The 21,319-nt window shown below is 33.3% G+C and overlaps 1 protein-coding gene and 1 long non-coding RNA gene across 3 annotated transcripts in view; both read right to left on the bottom strand.

The window, feature by feature from the left end:
• The window catches only part of LOC149906375 (uncharacterized), a 260,872-nt gene that overhangs the window by 89,313 nt on the left and 150,240 nt on the right, over positions 1 to 21,319 (bottom strand). The gene's annotated exons all lie outside the window — the stretch shown is intronic.
• On the bottom strand, positions 6,938 to 19,793 carry LOC149906380 (cytoglobin-like). Of its 2 annotated transcripts, none has more exons than XM_090104496.1 (4): positions 19,615 to 19,793; positions 11,096 to 11,256; positions 7,536 to 7,761; positions 6,938 to 7,198 (listed from the first exon to the last, which is right to left on the bottom strand). In XM_090104496.1, the coding sequence occupies exons 2-4, from the start codon at positions 11,248 to 11,250 to the stop codon at positions 7,058 to 7,060; spliced, it is 522 nt and encodes a 173-aa protein (XP_089960622.1). In that variant the 5' UTR covers positions 11,251 to 11,256; positions 19,615 to 19,793; the 3' UTR covers positions 6,938 to 7,057. The 2 variants fall into 2 exon arrangements, with proteins under 2 accessions (XP_089960622.1, XP_089960621.1); XM_090104495.1 differs by lacking the exon at positions 19,615 to 19,793 and adding an exon at positions 12,231 to 12,336.

Here is a 21,319-nt window from a genome sequence, read left to right on the forward strand (position 1 = left end):
CTACCATTTTCTACCATAGCTGTGTCCTGCTCTTGCTCACATGAAACGTCAATCATAAAAACAAGACAGGTTATTGCAATAACTAATCCATTGCATAGCGAATGGGTAACATTTTATTAGTAAGACCATAACGGTCTTACTATTGTTTCTGAGCTCATAAATGTGCCGAAAGTTCCGTCGAGGTCGCGTAGACCACTTTAACTCTAGGTTGCCGCTTTGAGCCGCTCTCGAGTCTTTCGCCGCAATGAGAACTGTGATAGCGAAGCGTAACGGCGACTCAATGGCGCTGGCGGGGCGTGGCTTGTGAGGACCCACCACGCTTGCGATCGAGCGATCGACTTCATAAGCGTAACACTAATTATTATCGACGTGTATCTTGTACTTTGAGCATCTTCCAGTGATCTTTAATAACGATTAGTGCTAAGTTAGGTGTAAGTATTCGCTGTACCTTATCGAGCCCCGCGCTCGGAAACTCTTCACAAATTTATAAAATAAGTTGAGTGGTCGATGTGTGTTCGTGAGTTTGTCTCGATAGCGTTTGGACGCGTAGCCGTAGTTAGTGTCGCTGTATGATGCGTTCGTTTAGTGACATCCGTATTACACGTGACTGGACGGTCATCCGAATGCATTGTATCGGTTGCATATTAATTTGCCTTTTAGTGTAGCGTTTCGAATGTTTCTGTAAAAATATTTTTTCACGTCTCTACAACGTTTCGTTGGGGAATATTTTTACTCAACCGCGAAGGAAGGCACGTATGCGTGAGCCGAGTGTCGTCTACAGGGGCCATAATGACCATGTCATCGTGTTTGGTGCCAAAGAATGAGTATCAAAGATATGTAACGGTGTCTGGAACAAAATTATAGCATTAGCCGCTTAGACATATCTTCCAAATTGTTTTGAAATTAATTTCGCGGTACGGGTTATTGATCTGATGTTCCTATACCATTCGTGTTACGTCTACGCAACAATAGTGCACGAGATAACAGGCCAATGTCAATTCTATTGTTGTCGAGCTCAATTTTTAAGTGAGGGTGTTTCTTTTTATCGATTCGATAGGGTTAACTAAAAGTATATTTATTATTTTATATCGTCCGGTGTACTTCTGTCCGCGTACACCGATACTGGACGCCTCGAGCGCCGTCGCCTACCGGTTTTAATATGAATTTAATACAGCAATAAATTTGATTAAAAAAAGGAGAAAAACTTAATTTTTATAAAAATTTTCGATTTTAAATTTAGACAAGCCAAGTCGTAACGAAAGTATAATCCAGTGCCCCGTAGAGTATGCGTCCATAGAATAAAGACGGTAGAAGTCGCGCCTTGAAGTTTTTTAGTCAGTTAAACGTAAACAGTACTTAAATATCGAGTAAAGGTTATTTATTGAGACGTAATATAGGCGTTATGGTGTAGCGGTGTTGTCGCCGGAGCGTGCCGGCTCGGTTGTGAAGCGGCCTCGCGCCGCGCTAACTGAATCTCCACTCGATTCATGGACTGCGTCAATATTTCCTGCACACGATTGCGCCGCGTGCAATTTAGTCTGTGTTATTATTATGTTGTTGTATATTTATACCTTACGCGTATACCGTAATATGTATATATTGTGAAATTATATTCTTAAAGATTTTAATACGCTTCACGCTTTCACTTCTTACATTTTCGTGACTCGTTTCTGTTATCTAGGATAAATTTACGTACCTAATAGTAATTATAATAATTATCATAGATATTGATGTAAGTGAAAAAAAAAAATAAAAAACAAAAAAAAAGAAAAATAAAAAATGTATAAAAAACCAATGATTGTGCCTCAATGAACTGTGGTACGTTACCGTAACAGATGGCAGGTTGAATCGTTTCCTTCAAAGTTATTATAATGAATTGTGCGCTAGGCACCGCTCGGGCTAGCCGGAGACAATATGAGGCTGCGAGCAGTCGCCGACGCCGACGCCTTGTGTAATCATTAATGAGCTTAGCTACATTTTACTTTTATTATAAGTGTTATGTCATCAATCAACATTATTATTATATATATATACCTATGTGTAAATATTTTTATCTATTTATTTTGATTTTCATGAAGTTTAATACCCGAATTAATATTTAATTCGATAAGTTGCTTCTTTTAGATTCACGTCCGTCGTTCGCGCGTATTACGCGGGCTTCCCGAACCGATTCCATAATACTTAAATGCCAAAGTATATGTCTAAATGCCATTAGATAATGTCTGTGGATCTCTGACATCACAACAAACTATTGATCGTACAAATGGGAGCCATTTCATTAAACGACTGCCGGTTTGACGGTTTCTATCTAATCCAAGCTGCTCTGGTTATTATTTTAGCTCAAGTATTCAAATAGTAGTTTGCTCATAATATTGTTGTTTTATTTTTATTATTTATATCTTTAACATTATTATTCCCTTAGAGGAGTAAACTTTTTTAAATTTAGTATTGCCATCTCCAATGATTAGTTTTAATGTTTTAAATTAAATGGACCATTTTAGAATAATGCATCGAGTTGACGACGTATCCTTATCGTCTCGTCTCAATTGCCCCGCAAATACTGTTATAATAAAATTAATCGTAAACAATAATTCCTACTCTGTCTGATAAATAGAAAGTTGCAATAGCGTTAGTTGCCGCTTATTTTCTTATGCGAATATTTTTATATCTGGTGACGTCGCGGATACGAGTCTCACAGGACCGGGGAGACGCTAAAGCATTTGAAAGCGAACCGATCTCAGACGCCGTCGTATTGCACGAGTGCAGTCACACAGGGACCAAGTGTACGAAATCTCAGTTCACCCCGGAACGTACGCTCACCGCCGATGCATACTGAAAAGACATTCTAATTTTCCATTTAAATATAACTGCATAATATGTGTTGACGTAATTAGCTGTATCGACATAATCGTAGTGATAGTGCACAATATTCAGGGCCTTTTTAATTTGATAAGGGATAAAGCTTGTTGTCTTTATTTATATATATTTTTGTACGTTGTCGTTGACGTCCTGATACAATAGAAGCACATTAGGTGATATCTACAATGAAACTAGTCTTCCTTATTTATGAGGGATCGTGGCGAGAGGCGGCGAAGCGGCGCCGACGGCACAAGAGGCAATCATTCCTCTAGTCTTGTTTGTGGTGCGATAAGTGAATACCAAATATATACTAACGAAGGCTTTGACGTAGCGTAGGACCGTAGGACGTACGGACGGTAGTCGGCCCGAGCAGCTTGGACCCTGTGAAATGTTACAAGGGAATCGTTGGGTAGTATTATTATATTGCATTTATTTCTCTTTTGTCATAGTCACTCAAGAATATATTTAATTAATTGAGCTAATGCCTAAAATTGGAATATCAGAGTTTATTTAGGATGTTTCATATTTTACATTTTAGTGTTTAAATATCTAAAATTTACCTTAATTATAGTAAATGGATTTTTGTATTATTGGTATATAGCTGTAAGTGAAAGGGTGTTGATAAACACAAATAATTGATTAATACAAAATATTTAAAAAAAATGTACTGAGTGACTTTACGTGTAAACAGCGGGCCATTGATAATGTTGAACTAAGCTAAATTTCTCTATGTGGTAATTTAAATAAATGTGATCGCTGAAAATATTTTTAACTGCTATATTTATAGTTATTGTAGATCAGTAAGATTCATTCAGTCCGTTTGTTCACTGAGCAGTACTCGTGAAAATGTACAATCTAAACCGTACAACGGCCGCGCACCGCGCGAGCCTCTCGTAAATATACCTTTCATATTGCATTTGATTGTTTTGTCAGAAGAGTATATCGCGTATAATGTATATATGTATGTATGTGTATCGAAGCCAACCCCTCCACGAACAGTTAATTGATGCAGTAGACTCCAGTACTGCTCGCTAGCACGACACACTGCTTCTCTAGTCTCTCGCATTCGAACATCGCTTAACACGAGCTTTTGTTATCGAGCATAATTATTAAATCATATCCTCATATGAAACTAGTTATATTCGTATTATTCTTTCATTAGATCTCTGTTGTACCTGTGTGAAGTTTATATTCATTGTTCAATTGTACTATAATAAGAGATACGGTCTCGACGCCTCTGCGTTTGATATACGTAACGTAGTTTCAACGACCAAATTTTCCAATGTTCCAATTTATCGTACAACTTGTATCGGCGACATGAAACAATACTCTGCGCTCTTAAATTAGTCACTTTTGTACCTTGATTGTACTTGAATAACCTAGTAAGTGAGGAACGACTAATCCAATTCTGAAATATACTTAATTTAAATTTTGACAGACTGATAGCTGTGATTAAGAAAATATTTTTAATATTATCCAGTGAGTCGGATGAAAATATTTATTTTGTTAGAGGTTTCCTACTGCCAGCGACACGTATGTATGTGACGAGACATAACTGCTTCGCGTATTTGTTACTTTAGGGGTTAGTATGGGCACTCGGCACCGACTCGTCACTTGAGCCCACCATGTTCTATGTGCAGGAGTCCACCCAGTCTTAGCGTAAACCAAACGACATGACATCTGTACGAACAGAGACTGATAACAATGTTAGGTATCCATACCACCGATGTCATCTGAACATTATTTTCCTCAAACTTTGCATATCGTCATAACATTTCTAAATCGAATGTTTTTCTTTGTATTCATATCCGCGATAGCCGTGATTTGATTGCGTTCAAACATTAAAATTCTAAGTTATCGTAATGTACGTGCAACTTTGCCTTGATAGTGTTTGTATGTGTGGCATCTCTCTAAAATTAATAAACGATTGGCGTTGTTGTTTTTATAATAAAGTATATTTTTCGGTACCACCTTTGTTTTTAAAGTACAATGTAGTTTTATATAAAGCGTGTTGCAGTGTCGTAAAAAATAACAATATCAAAATAATACTAATTGATAAGTTTAGTGTAGATTTAAGCTGTCTCGTCTCATATTACATCCATGTAATTAATCCTCCTTTATATTCGTACTCTTATTGGACATATATTGTAATAAGCAGATAATAAATTTCATAATTGAATATCAATAGGCTTAATATAGAAGATTTTTTGTGCAAATCTCTGTGATGAGAAATTTATTCTAAAGATCTAGTATTAAAGGATAATGAAACAGGTATTACGCAATATCTCGCGCGTTAGATAGATGTGTCGGTTACAAAGTTTCAATATTTAAAATTTAGAAAAAAATCTCTCAAAGGCGCGAGAAGTCCCTTTACGCTTCGATATTTTATTGTTACCTGTTTCATTGTGACAAAAAGTTGAACTTTTTCAGTCTTTTTTCGCGCAAATGGTTGTGTATTAAGTTTTTATGTAGTACAAATGTATTCGCAATTTGATTGCTGCTGTAGTGTTCCTTATGTTCTTTTGTAACTATTCGGCATTTATTTGAAACTCGTGTATTGTCAATATCTGAAAGCGTGTCGTGAGTGGGGCGGTGCGTGCGCGGCGGGCGCGCCGGTAAGTGCCTTGCAGCGGGGGGTGTACCCGCAGCGCACGCACCGACCCGACCTCGCGTACCAAATAAGAGAAGCAGTTGGACCCGCACACTCGCTCCTTTATCTATTACCTCATTCGATAACCTCACCTATATATTATAATTATACTATTTATCGCCTCCCCCGTACTTATCGAACGCACTGCACTGTTATTTGGTACACCCACCTGTATTAACGTTTCTTTAAGTTATTTTTAATTAAGGTATATATCATGGACTATATCAGCGTATAATATAGTTGATATATTTTTATTGTTATTTTTCTGAAACTCTACCTAAAAGCAATGTATTTTACAAACAATGCAGGAGAACAATAATTATTATGTAAGTGTAACAGTTAGTGAATTTAAGTGTGCTATTTTCCATTCCAGAACTCAACGATATCAATGTTCTTGTAATACTTATGTTCGGGTTTTAAAAAGATGTTATTATTGTATAATTATAACTAAACCTAATGTGATTGAAATGCAATGTTTAGAAGTATTTTATTCTTTATTTTTTACCATTAATAATAGTTAGTAGAGATCTATTTGAGAGTCTAATGTATCAATTATTTGTAAAGTTGGCTGTAACTAATTAAAGGTTACGATAAGTAGAAATATTTTAATATAAAACATTTGGAAAAAATTTTATGTAGATGACAAATAGTTGTTTTGATCATTATGTGAAGTGTTGTATGGTATTGTATTGGTATATGTTACATTAAGTGTAGTAGGTATGGAGTGTAGGAGGCGGTTCGACACCGGTACGTTAGCGCAACGTGTACGCACAACGGCGGGCGCCCGTACACCCGGACTCACTGCACAGCACTGCTAGGCTAATTCAGTTAAACGTAACGATATTTTTCTTACATTTCATAAGAGTAACGTTTATAGTATATAGGCAATAATATTTAACAAAAGTCCCTATGTAATCGAACTGACGACAGAAACGTATGTTATATTTGTGGCCTCTTTATAAATAAGATCTAAGTTACATGTTAAAGAAAATTAATTTTGCTATGCACAGAAATGATACTCAATTAATTGCCAAAAAGTTATATGTATATTCATAGTTCAACAATATTTCTTTTGGGCATATTTACTTTGAATTTATGCAAAACTTAGATTATGAATAAGTAGGTTGTAGATTTTATGTAGAGTGGATGCATATATAATATATCTATATATTTAAAGTAAGTAAATTTGAGATGTATCAATTTCTTGTATTGTTCATAAGTTTAGATAATAAATGGGTTTAGCCATACTTCGGCTGGTTTGATATGTATGTTATCTGATTAATTGTAAAAAAAAAATAAAAAAAAATTAAAAAATCTGTTGTTTTATTTATCCCTTTCTTTTTCCCTTCTCCCTTCTGTAGTCTCATACAAAAGAAAATGTTTAAAATAGCAATATTATCTTCTTTGAGTAAATGAAAATTCTACAACTGCACAATTCACTATATCATTTATTTAAAACTTACGAACATACGTACAATATCATAAAATTGTAATAGACTAGCTATATAATAACGAGACATATAAAATGTATAATTAAATTTAACTCCGTTATCTGCTTTCCCCTTTGGTTCCAAGAGTCTCAAATATGTGTTTGTACCAGAATTCAACCGTCTTGCCCCACGCGCCTAGCGTAGCGTTGTCAAGTTTCAAGACTTCTATGAACATTTTCACTATGACGTCTTTTAAATCCTGTAAAAAAATGTATTTAATATTAGTAAAAGCAGTCTTTGTTTTTCCATTATGGTAATCTACCTTGATTTTAAGTTTTATAGCATTCAAACGAGATTTTTTTAAAGAAATATAATATTCTTAAAAAAATGTAACCTAATTTTTGCGATATAATACAACGTTTAGTCATTAGGTACCTAGTGGGAATGGTGTGTTATAAAAATTGCGATAATATACATCGTTTATTTCACTATCACGCCAACTTTACAAGATAACATCAGCTGATAACAAAATATTCTAGAAATCTAAAGTAGGCACTGTAGTCTGTAATATCAAAAAAGTTAATGTTATATCTTACATGGAAATGTCTCTGCTCTATTTTTCTCCTGCCGTGCGACTCTCCGAGCTTATTCATCATGGCCGCCACAACCTCTGGCTGGTTCAAGTTAATTACTGCCATATTTAATGAAGCCATTAGATTGACAACATGCGCCTTGAATTGAGGATTTTGAGGATATTCCTCTTCTGACGATTTCTTGACCATTTTGAAGAATTCTTTCGTTTCTGGATATGATCGGAATAATCTGGAATATAGACGAGTAAATATTTACTTTGAGTAGGTTATCGTAATGAAAGGTTATCTTAGAAGTTTTATCTTAATTAATATTTCATAATATTTTGCTCTTTTTAATAGATAATTCTCCTAAATAATAAGTTTGATACTAACTACTAGAGAATCCAATCCCGCATCAAAATCGCGATCCCGCAAGCCTGCGGGATTATGAACATCAATCCCGCGGATCCCGCGGGATTTGCGGGATTGATTTTAATTATTATTATTTTTGTTTCATGTAATTTAAAGAAAGAAAATACACACAAATATTTTTAATTATTCTTATCAACATAAAGCAAAGTTATCACTTATATTATAAACTAGCGGTCCGCCCCGGCTTCGCCCGTGGTACATGTTTACGTTTTCTCTACATAAGAACCATCCTCGTACTTCAAGGAATATAATAAAAAAAGAATTATCGAAATCGGTTCAGCCGTTCTCGAGTTATGCGCTTACCAACACATTTTGCGATTCATTTTTATATATAAGATTAAATATAATGATGTTTATAATGCGCTTTAAGCGCATCACACACGGTGAAGATACTATAATATTTTATGTTAAGATTCTCTAATATAAAATATTACAGTATCTTAAGGTATCACACACGATTAAGATACGCTAGCGATACTAATTGTCATAAGCGTACGATATTTCGCTAAGGATTTGTTCACCCTACCAACGACGAAGACGACCACAAACAAATTTTTCATCCAGTCGCAATTTAACAAAATTGTGAAAAACACACTTAAAAATAAAATATTAAAATTTCCTGTCGTTCTGGTGATTGGAATTTTTTTTTGCGAATAATAAATGAAAACATAGATTTTTCGTAGAAACGGTGGCTCCTAGAAAAAAATGTATTGGAAGTTTTTTTATAGATAATTTTATGATCTACAATTTTGGTCCCAGGTAATTATGTGATTAGCTTACCGTCTCGGCGAAAATCGCAAAAAACCTATTTTTTTATTAATTGACCTCGAAATTTTTTTCTTCCGAGTATGACGGGAAATTTTAATATTTTATTTTGAACGAATTTTGTCTGGATGGGAATTTTGGTCGTTGTCGTCGTAGTCGTTGGTAGTGTGACCGAACCATTACTGAAATGTAATAAATAATGTATGTATTTGGTATATTACAAGAAGCTTATATCTAATACACTGGAGATTGCACTATGACCATTAACTTGTAACAAGAAAATATGACGTTGAATGACGCCTGTATGTTTTTTTATCCCTTTCACACCTAATTTGGCAAGTTGGTTAGTAGTTTTCAATCCCGCGAACGTGCGGGATCCCGCATGAGTAATCCCGCATTTTTGATCCCGCAAAAAGTTGCGGGATCCCGCATTAGCGGGATCCCGCGTTTGCGGGATTGGATTCCCTACTAACTACTGAACATTTCAGCTTTCATGTTGTAGGTATTTGTATTTTGTAAGATGAAGAAGTGTTTTTTTTTGTAAGCGAAATATAATAATATTCTCAGTCCTGGAAACGAAATAATCGTGGTAAGTTTGTACCTATAGGTACCTACATCTCAATATTTGAGACATCTTTCGGCTGAAGCACGCTGCGCTATAGGTAGCTAAGAAAATACCGTCATGAATTTGTGAAGATCAAGGGGCGGCTTCGTGCTTAGAATTTAATGTGTAGATACTTGAAGGTGTTCAGTGGAGGATTTTACCGTGAAGAAGTATGTTGGTATAAGTATATATACCTATAGGCTATAATATTCTGTATTCTAAGGGAGAATAATTATTAATTACCATAAAGCGCGTCACACACGGTGAAGATTTTATTTATTTATTTATTTATTTATTTACACTTTATTGTGCTGGCATACAAATTAATCCTTAAAATTAAAACTTAAAAACTAGTCCAGCACAGAAGGCGGCCTTATCACTTAAGAGTGATCTCTTCCAGGCAACCTACTGTGTGGAGTAATATTATGAAAGAGGAGGTAGGTAGGAAGTACAAAATATATATATAGCTATATATGTTCTATAATAAATACATACATATAAAATATTATATATATTACATATAATATAATATAATACACATTCAAATAATAAATATAATATAATAAATATAATATATATATACATAAACTCATACTGTAGTTTAGATAAAAAATAAAGTAAAACACAAATAAATAAATAAATAATAATAATTTTATCTTAAGATACTGTTATCTATACAAATATTATAAAGAGGAAAGGTTTGATTTTTTGTTTGTTTGTTTGTATGAATTGAATAGGCTCCGAAACTACTTGGCAGATTTGAAAAATTCTTTCACTGTTGGAAAGCTACATCATTTCTGAGTGACATAGGCTATTTATACCGGAAATCCCACGGGAACGGGAACTATGCGGGTTTTTTTTTGAAAACGCGGGCGAAGCCGCAGGCGGAATGCTAGTATTTTATATTACAGTATCTTAACGCAACCGGTATCAGCGTTCGGACCATCATTTTTCTTTTTGTCATTGCGTACTAAGACTCCTGTAGAACCGCCATCCTGTTACAAATGACGCGAAGTTTTGTGGGTCATTTGTAACAGGATGGCGGTTCTACAGGAGTCTTAGTACGCAATGACAAAAAGAAAAATGATGGTCCGAACGCTGATACCGGTTGCGTTAAGATACTGTAATATAAAATATAACAGTATCTTAAGATAAAATCTTCACCGTGTGTGACGCGCTTTAAAGTGAAATAGCGACGCGACGGTACAGTATAGGTACCTACCTATTGAATGTTTTATTGTGTTTTCCATATTATAATTTGGTTATACTAGCGAGCTAGGTTATTTATTTTCATTGTAGGTACCTAGATACCTAATATTATTTGAGTTCATGTTTCGCTGAAATTTTTTGCGAAGTGTATCTAGCATAGTATCTAGTTAAGTACATACCTACATATTATTATTAGGAATATGCATATAATTTTTTCCAAAACGTGAAAATTCAGAATATCAATAAGAGAAAATTTGGTGTGCTCAAATTTCGTGCTTAAATTTCGCAACATAGTTACCAATAAACCATTATGGGCCCTCTTCACAATGTACAGCATTGGGCGAGTAGAGGCAATCCCGATTGTGTTGAGCTCATGCTACAACACTTGAATTGTCTACGATCCAGCCGTAGGTTGAGAGGTTGGTTGTAGAGGTTTGTTTCATAAACGCCGTAATGGCGGCAAACATCGACGATCATTTGTTTGGCCAACCATTGGCTACCCACTGTGAAGAGGGCTCATTAAGTACTAGATTTTCAATCTACCTACATACGATAAATACGATAAGACAATTACCGTTTTAACAGCTCCGTTCCATTAGCCATAGAGTCAGCATACACTGGTGCCCATGACTTCTGTACTGCGTATATTTCTCTTTTGGTGAGGCCAGACACTGGGTGAGCAACGTCTGGGTCGCCCCCCCACCATAGGTAGCTCAACCAGCCACCCATTGTAAACTGTGGGATAGAAGTGGTTAACAGCTCTTTATATATTTTAAATAATATTGCAGCTTATCTATAACTAATATTATAAAGCTGAAGAGCTTGTTTGTTTGTTTAAACGCACTAATCTCAGGAACTACTGGTCCAATTTGAAAAATTATTTCGGTGTGTATAGACCATTTATCAAGGCAGTAGTTATAGGCTATATATCATCACGCTAAGACCAACAAGAGCGGAGCAATGCGGGTGGAACTGCGGGGCACAGTTAGTTACATATATTGAAATAATGTGTAGAGCCTAGAGGAAGGTAGGTACTTAATACTTATTAGTAATTAAATATTTTGAACCTAATGACCGAAACGTTTTTTAGATGTAAGGTACATTGGCTACGTGTCAGAATAAAACACTATCAATTTTAATACACCGACGATGTGATAGAGCTTATATGTATAACAAGGTTTATTATATATTTTTACAATGTAAAAAACGTAAATGTATTAGTTATACTGCAAAGACACTTAATTTCATTACAAATAAATATTTTCCAGCCTGAAAAGATAAGCATATTAGCAGATTACATATACCACGCATTCATATATAAAGTTTTAGCGTAGCTCTACAAAAAGTACCTAGTATGCGGTGTTGTGTAGAGTGCTACGACAGTTTGCTAATACCACTTAATTAGTGTTAATTGTTCTCGCTTTGTAGGTAAATTGATTTTATGTAATAGAATCCAATTAACAAAGTCGCATCACTTTGTTAAAACCATAGTGCAAATACATAAAATAAAATAGTAGGTATCTACGGACTGAACTCGTAGCGAACGTTTAATAAATCTACTAAGTTTAATTTAAACAAACCTTAAAGATAAGATACGTAATTGTACCTCAAATTGGATATAAATACAAGGATATTTTTTAAAGAAACTCGTTTAGCAGTAATAATATCAAATTACGAATTCAAAGCACACCGAGACCTACGCAATTTACCTTCTGTCCTTTTATAATCTTCTTCAAAATAACAAAAGCGGAAATCAATACAAATGTTGAACAAAGGTAGAAAAATAACATGGTATAACAACTGCACCAGGTCGTAAAGAAATACCGACTGAAAAACATGAAAAGCCTCTGGTGTTTCAGTCTTATCGAATGTTTGAACTGTCTTGAATAAATAAAGTTGCAAAATAATCAGCTGATAGGTTACTTACTCATTGGGAATTAATTTTATTTGAGTTTGTTTTGACTGGGCGATAAGATTGCGGCTTGCTCGTTTCGTAAATTGTAGGTATAATTCTGTAGGTATGTATTAGGATGACCAAATATGTTTTCCTTATCAAGTATAATTGAAATCGTTTATAAGCTTTAGTCGCAGTTTTCAATGAATTTAAACTGCGTACGTAACTCATATTATGAAATCAATTTCAAATAAATTATCTATTTCACTACCAATTCTTGACTCTCATAGAGAGCAGATGGTTTTGTAAAAAAAACTTTATTGAACACCATAATATAGAAAAAAAGCTTAAAAAAAATACGAACGGTTTAGTTGAAAATTAATTTTATTACAATCAATTTTCTTGTACAAATATCTTATCAAATATACAACAATCTACAGAACCGAGATATGAAGGCATTTACAAAATTATAGTTAAATCAATCAAAATTATTCAATTTTCCAAAACAAGAATTGTATTTAAAACTTAAAAGACGTAAGATAATCCAACTTCATCAGCCGGGAAATGGGCTGTAGCATGCCACTTTTATTTGCAAAGATAATAAAGATACTGGCAATCACATGAGTAGCATGCATGTTTCTGAAAATATCGATATTATTTCTTATATCACTACATAGTATAAAACAAAGTCGCTTTCCCTGTCCCTATGTCCCTATGTCCCTATGTCCCTTTGTACGCTTAAATCTTTGAAACTACGCAACGGATTTTGATGCGGTTTTTTTTAATACATAGAGTGATTCAAGAGGAAGGTTTATATGTATAATAACATCCATTAAATAGTGGAGAAGTACTGTTATTTTTGAGGTTTCTAATGTGATGTCGTAAATTTTTACATTTTTTCCGCTTACATTGCAAACGCAGGCTGAACCCTACGAGTTTTATCAAAATAATGTACTAAGTATTATACACATTGAAAAGGTCTACAGAAAAGTCCGCGATGGTATATGTCTATCTCTTATGGATAACCCACAATAACTTTTTTTTGTCATTTACTTTTTACGACAAATAATGGCTAATTTTCGATGCGATTTTAACCAATACAGCATTAATCCTTAACCAATTAAATACCTTGAATACATTGTTCATTTAATATAGATCTATATGGCCCTTTACACCGTATGATTTAAGTGAATATTTTCGAAGATATTACAGATTTAAAAATTGCGGGACGTTTGCGGCGCGGCGGTACCGGCCGGCCGCGCCGCCCGGCTATAGGGCGAGTCGAGCGGGCCGCTATGTTTTTAATTTTATACAGGTACAACGTTCACAGTTTTTCTGTAGTGTATTTAGTATCAGCATTGCACCCGTGCGAAGCCGGGGCGGGTCGCTAGTATAGTATAATTCTAGGTGGCAGGTTAGTCGCGGAAGAATTCTAACAAATAACCGCGGCCCCATCATTAAAGCGGCTCGACGGAACACAGTGGGGTTTTAGTCGGTAAGAATCCGACATAACCCACGGCTCCTTCCCCGGGGGCCGTGGGTATCTTTGGAAGATTTCCCCACTATAAAAAAAAAAGGTTAATGACTTCAGATAACAACCATCCTTGCACAAATTATGTATTCTTAACTTGATAGGTTATTTTGAAAAGATTATTTTTTTAGTTTGCAGAAAGGTAACATATTTACTTTTACTTACAACACGATAAAAGCGATTCTATTTATAACTTTACTTTGCATTACCAGATACATATTAGCAGATAAAATTAAAAGCAAACTATGAAATGAAAATAAGTCTTTCAGTTCTGTTGTGATACTGAACAGTCTGAAACAAAAAGTCGAGCGTTAGAGACGGATGGAAAACTCTATTAAAGCAACACATGATTTTCTTTTGTTTCAATTCGAAAGTAAATTGATTTTATGATTTACACATTCTGATAAGAGGACTACTATACTTCTTACTCTCTTGAGCTTTTCATTCCTATATAATCACAAATTAGTAAATGTTCGCCATAAATCGGTCTCGTGCGTAGGCTAACTAATTGAAAATTGATTGAACGCAGATAACAGGAACATCGATAATAATGTTAACCCAGAAACGTGGTAACGTTTTATGTCAATTGAACATTAGTCTCACCCACGCATTACTCCATATAGGCATTACATTACGGAGGTATGACAATTTAATACGAGGACTTGTGTAATGGTCCATTTGCATTTGTGAATATAAGGCTGGGTGTATCACTGTGTTGACTATAGATTATAGAACCTTTAAACAAGAAGTAGGTACCTACTTAAAAGTATATCTATGTACCTACGTACTTCATATTATGCACTATACTTTAAGGAATGTTCCGAAACAAATCAATATCATTGTTCCTCATTAAATTGCGTCTTAAAATTCGGAAAAGTATTGAGAACCAAATACCTACGTAGCAAATATATGATGTTATCAATTACCATCATAAAAAATGTGAATGTGAATGTTATTAATAGGATAATTTTATTCACAAAAATTGATCGTAAGGACATTCACTTTTTATCTAAACAAATACCTACTATAGTGTACGCGAGTATTAAGTATTTTCCTTGGTATTTTCTCACACACAATAGGTACTTAAATACCCACAATGATCTACACCACAGATCTACACGCTCTCATCAGGGTTTCATTTTTATATAATATAGAGATTATGTCAGTTATTACTTAAAGTTCTACGAAAAATTGTTTCATGTTAAGTATTGTATTTTAGGTTTTAACATTTTTTAGATAAAATTTTAAAATCATAATGGAGGGAAACTCACGTCTAACATATCAGCTATTTGTGAGGGACTGCCCCCCTAGTCAAGTGATACGTTTATCTACAGCCTACGCCAATCTCATACATTCGTAGTCTATTCTATTGAACGCTACGCTAACAGAAAGCCACTTGACTAGGGGGGCTCGTCTCTCTACAGTAAACATGCAGCTCTACATGTAAAGTCAGGACGGTATCTAGCGAAAATATATACTATGGCTACCTACATCATATTACCAGCAACCACACACCACATTTTTATTGTTTTATAAGGTCAGATTTATCCTGGGTTTAGAAAAAAGTGTGATTCATTTAGGTACTTGTTATAGCTAAAGCTACACCCGCACTTGTTTACGAAACGTCGCGTCGACTAATATTCTTTATGCCGAATCTTACAACGATTACAATTGAATGAAACCCAACTACAAAAAGCTTAAATTATGTCTATTTTACTTTACAATAAATTATGGTAGTACACTGTGGGACATAAATGACAAACAATTTATTCTTGTCTCAACGTAAAATTAATCTGTAATTGTATTAGTGGTAATAAGGCTTAAAGTACCACATGGATATGAACCATTATACACTCAAGCGGTAAATAATACCGTGAATATATTTACTCGCCTTAATTTGACACACATTGTTGTACGTAATTGGCTTTCAAACATGCTACTGTTCAGTTTATTTTAACGACTGTGATTTCGCTCGCTGTATATTCAATATTGTTTTGTCATCTTTATTGATATAAAAATATAATATGTATAATTTATTAAATGAAACGTCACATAGTTAAACCTAATAGAGTCATATAGTATACATAGAGTATAGTCGTATTTACCCGTATTTACCTATAAGAGTCTTAGAATAGAGTTGTAGATAGTTATATTTTTATCTCACTCTTCTTATTCATTTGCAATACTAAAGAGTTAGTTTAATTTAATATTACAAGGTATTAAATTACTATATAATTTACCCAAAAGTTACAAGCACCCATATTTAAGTTCCTAGCCTAACGAGTTCCTATGTGAAATGCAAACAAGTTAATTATAAATGTCAGTTCATGATGGGTTTGTTAATTGCAGCCGTTTACAGCTGGTTTAAAATTTCAACTTCCCTTTACGGAGAATGTTATATGAGTGCTTTCAGTAAACATTGTATTACTCAGTACATTGTTAACATAGTAGTTTAGTTTAGTAGTTTACGGAAGTGAGTTTATCAACTAATTATGAGTTAGTGTATGGAACTTTAAAAAAAGCTCTAAGCGCGAGATACATATACCTATAACATAATTTTTTCCCATTAAGTACCTACTAACTAGCTTGATTTTAAAGATTAGGGCTGTAGATAATAATTTGAAAATGTGTGTAATTTATATTGAATTTCTGATGAACTTATCATGATGTGATCAATTAAAATAGCTGTATCTTTTTTGCATTGTATGATCCCAATCAAATATAGGTAAATCTAGTTAAGAATGTCAATAATAAATTACATATCTTAATTCTGTATTACAAATGTGATTAACTACCGTTTATCTGATCGTAGCTACTAATCCACTTTATATGCTAATCAGTTGATAAGTTTCTATTCAATTAAATGGATTATTTACTCATCTCTTGTACTCCATGTTTATATCTATGTACATATTAGCTTCGCCTATATATGTTTATATACAACCGACTCTTTGGAGTCGATTTGACTGACTTTAAATGGACTTTAATTCAATACACTTATCACGGATCGGTGACAATACAACAATTTCATAAGTTTATCCTATTAAACCTTTTTTTAAGTATATCCTATTAAAGCGGGTTTTTTTACGTTTTTAAACATTTATTATTTTCCTTAAAACTGTAGCAATATTGTTATAGTTAAGTCTCGTGCGTAAAAGCGAAATTCCCGTCGCGTTTTCTCTAAGCAAATAACAGATTTAGTATTCAGACTCCGTGTATGCTAATGCAACAGCTGTCGGGGCTCGAAATGTAAATATAAAGAGATGAAGCACTCATTACGAGGTTAGGCCTCCGTCTGATAGAAGTATTTTTCTTTATAGAGGTTACATAAAATATATTATGTTTATGATGATTTTTTGAATAAATTCTAGACATACTTTCCACAATGATTACTATTTATTCGACTATTTATATAGATTTACTTTATATTAGATTATAAATATGAAATTAGATTTAAGAACCGAAAATTTTCTTTAAACACGTAGAGCGTTGCGGCATTGGCATTTTGCAGATGCTTGCAATATGCTTATGATAGAAATGTAAAATCATTAAATTAAACATTTTGTCATACAAATAAACTAAGCTAAATAAATGGGTGAGTAACGGTTACAATATCTAACATTCAAAGACCAAAGTTCAAACAGGTAATGATAAAGCGTTGTCTGTATGAGAAAAGGAACAGGTGAATAAAAATGAATTCAAAATATCAAAAGTACCTAATAACTTATCATTTCTTAATATACACATCATCTATATCATAACGAAACCACGAAGAATTTATTTATTTATTGATTAATACTTTATTGCTCTTAGAATCATTACAATAATACTTAATCTAAGGATACATTACAACAATTGGCGGTCTTATCGCTATGCAGCGATTTCTTCCAGACAACCGGACGTACGGAAAGAAATTAAATTAGAGGAAAGGTGAAGGGTAGGGCATAAGAATGTTTTTTTAGGAAACCGGAATGTCCAAGAATCAAAAGTTCAACGACATGTGTGGTGTATTATGGCTTGAAACCACACAGGAAACCTGTCTCCCTGCAGTGGGAACAAACATGCTGCTGATAATTAAAATATGTTTTAGGAAGCTTATTTAAAAGAAAAAGCTCCGAATCTCCAACTGGATTTCTTACACTCACTTTGTATTAGATGTCTGATAATAAACAACATTATCCAAATCTATGTTGTTTGAACGCGCTAATATCGGGAACTACTGGTCCGATTTGAAAAATTATTTCGTTGTTAGTTAGCCCATTTATCGAGGAAGGCTACCTATATTATCTCGCTAAGACCAACAGGAGCGGAGAACTGCAGGTAAAACCGCGGAGGACAGCTAGTTAATGATACAAAATTGATTTACCTACTACGTGTTTGCTTGTGTGAGAAATTCGCAGGTGTGTGCAACCTTGACCGCAGTAGGTTACGTATACTACGACTCGTAAATACATTATTTTAATTAAACAGATTGTTGGTAGTAAACATATGTATTAGATTGAAGATAGGTCACACGCGCTTCAAATAATGAGGGTAATTAGCAAATAATCAGATATTTCATCAATATAATTATTATTATGTATAATGTTAACTTGATATCAAACTCTTCATACAATATTTTGGCGTATTATTGATGAAACGATTGATATTGCGCGTAACTGGTATTTATATTATGCTTAAAATTTGGTATGTAAATAGCCAGCACAGAATTTAATTATTCAAATTTTATTTCTGGTTCTCTATATTTGTCTAAACGAGTATTATAGTAAAAGATGGCTGTTGATGATTTTTTAGTAACTAACTCAATTATATCTTTTAATACTTTTAGGTAGTAGCTAGATAGCTATAAAGAAGCAGATATTATAAAGAAACAGATACGTTTCTTTATAGGTAAAATACCTACGTAATTTTGAATGCTCTATGTTTGTTTGAACTTTGACGTCAATGTTATAACACAAACAAGTCGCTGAACAATTATCACCTAGGTATTCCGTTTTAATATTTTTAAATTGAAAAATCAAATAATGAATTTGGTATGGCAGTTTTTTATATGTCTACGTGTGAATATTTTATCTCGATTTAACCTTGGAGCAAAAACATCAATTGATGATAATTATTTATCATAATAATGTTTTATTTCCAAATACTCAGACTGTGTTGATAGTTAAATGAAAACAACGTTTGTTATTTGATTCGTACGGCAATCAATAAATGTATTGGATAAAAAAGATATTTGGCGATATGATTAGATTAAAGACTTAAGTAATAATATTAATTCAATTTATAGACTTTTTGCAGACTCTACGATAAGGTTTGTTTACTTATATAATTGAATGTATTCTTATTTAACGTAATAAGTAGGTAAGTACCTATTTATTAACGAATCATTGGTGTTTCAAATAAAAATTAAAACAATGTGTGTAACAGCTACCTACTTATGCAAAGCGTTAACACAGAATAAGGACAAATTTTATTCACTTTATGTTAGAAGAAATAACACAAATATTTTGTACCGTGAAATAATAATCATAGTGTAGATAATATTAAAGCAAGTTATCGATTAGTGTCTCTCTAAACTAGACAAAATAGAAAATGAATTTCGCATTACAGCGAAGGACAAGGTGCAAAAAACTAACATCATAGGTATTATCGGTTCAACGAAACATACCTTTACATATGCACTATTTTACAATCCTCTTCAAAATACAATTACACATTAGAACTATTTACATGTAAAACAATGATCACACTCCATTTTTCATAATGAATTAGAAAATCTCGTTAAACTTTCCCGCGTTTTTTATTTCTTTGGCGGGAAATACGTGCGCTGTATTCAAAGTTATGGTCGGTACTAACTCGTGGTTTTCAGTTGTTTACACCCCCGCCCTCTGAGCCCTAGGGATGGTAATAACTAAAATGCCTTGCAGTCGTCAGCTATGTGATATGCCTTCATTTATTTTATTATAGGATTACATTAGCTGATAACTAATAACTAATATTTATAACGCTTATATACGTCGAACAGTATGTTACTTTGAAACTTGGATATAATACGAAGATGTTTTTTTCATTATATTTTGAAATTAACACTCAAACTCGTAATCGCAATTTGGTAAGTATTCATATTTTTTTGTCGCTACTAATCTGGTTTAATTAGTTACTGTTTTTGTTATATTGCATTTTTTTGCTGCATAAAATCAGTAGTACGAAATACACCTTATTAAGTAAAATTAACCCATTGGCCATTTGATATATTATATATTTTATATGAATCAGGTGACAATATGACTATGAAACAATGCTCACTACTTACTATATTATATATATTGTGTGCATATTAAATCATTATTTAAAGAAGGGAACAGTTTTTTTTATTGAGACCATTTTACTTGATAGTAATTTTACTCAAGCATACATTCATACAAACAACTTAATATTATTCTCGGCCCAGTGTTTCGTTATACTATGACAAAATTGTCACATATCTAAACTTTAAACTTATACACTATTAAAGTTTATTTTTATTTAGTACCATCTTGGTAAATTGACTTGATTTTAGGTATTATGAAGATTATTTCTTAAAACTAAAAGCGGCTCTACCTTTAACTCTATCTTTTTATTAAATTATTTACGTCGTAAACTCGTTGTTTAGAAAATGTCAAATTGTGTTGTTTGCATATGAACATATACTGAACATATACAGCCTTAAGCTACAGTCCCAGTTATGTTAGGCATCTTCCTGTTTATAAACTTTACGAGCTCATGTCATTAGTTTGTGTCAAGGTTGTAACAATTACATATACATATTATATGTTTGTCTATTTTGCCTTGATGTGTCTTTTGGCGAAGATTTGTTACATTGTCCTACAATTGACAATACGCTTTATGAAATATAGGTAATTGGTATGTTTTACGTTTTGGACGAAGTATAATTGTAGACAAGAATTTAAGTCTGTCTTCGTCTTTAACAAGCACCTAATTTGTTAGAGATTTTCACGATCAGGCAGAATTAGAACTAGGTAGAGTCAATATTTTTCTTACCCTTCCCTGAGTCCAATCACGCCGATATAATCCTCATAAATTCATGATTGTAAACACTACAATAATTATGATAAATTATAGAGATTTGAGATATTTTCCACGTTTTAACTGATAAAAGGCAGTAGTCATTATTATTTCTACTGATCATTAATCTTATTTAGTAATCTACTCGCGTTTTCACACCGTAATTTATAAATCAGATGTAAGTAGCGTTAACGGTGCATTGTCTATAGCAAATCGTGAGGTGTGAAACAATGTGATTGAAGTGATCGTTTAATAAATTATATTCTGAATTGAGCTTTGTTAGCTATATAAAGAATAGATTATTCTAG

This window comes from Colias eurytheme, chromosome 8 (genome assembly GCF_061535395.1).
Source record: "Colias eurytheme isolate Ceu_HAF_F1 chromosome 8, ilColEury1 Martin Lab GWU primary, whole genome shotgun sequence".
In the NCBI taxonomy this organism is placed as follows: domain Eukaryota; kingdom Metazoa; phylum Arthropoda; class Insecta; order Lepidoptera; family Pieridae; genus Colias; species Colias eurytheme.

Excerpts from the sequence above, each read along its gene's own strand:
- LOC149906380 (XM_090104495.1), bottom strand. The coding sequence starts at position 12,311 with ATGTTATTTTTCTACCTTTGTTCAACATTTGTATTGATTTCCGCTTTT. Across the intron at positions 7,762-11,095 it reads GGAACGGAGCTGTTAAAACG|ATTATTCCGATCATATCCAG; the intron begins GTAATTGTCTTA and ends TCTATATTCCAG. Across the intron at positions 7,199-7,535 it reads TAGAGCAGAGACATTTCCAT|GATTTAAAAGACGTCATAGT; the intron begins GTAAGATATAAC and ends ATTTTTTTACAG.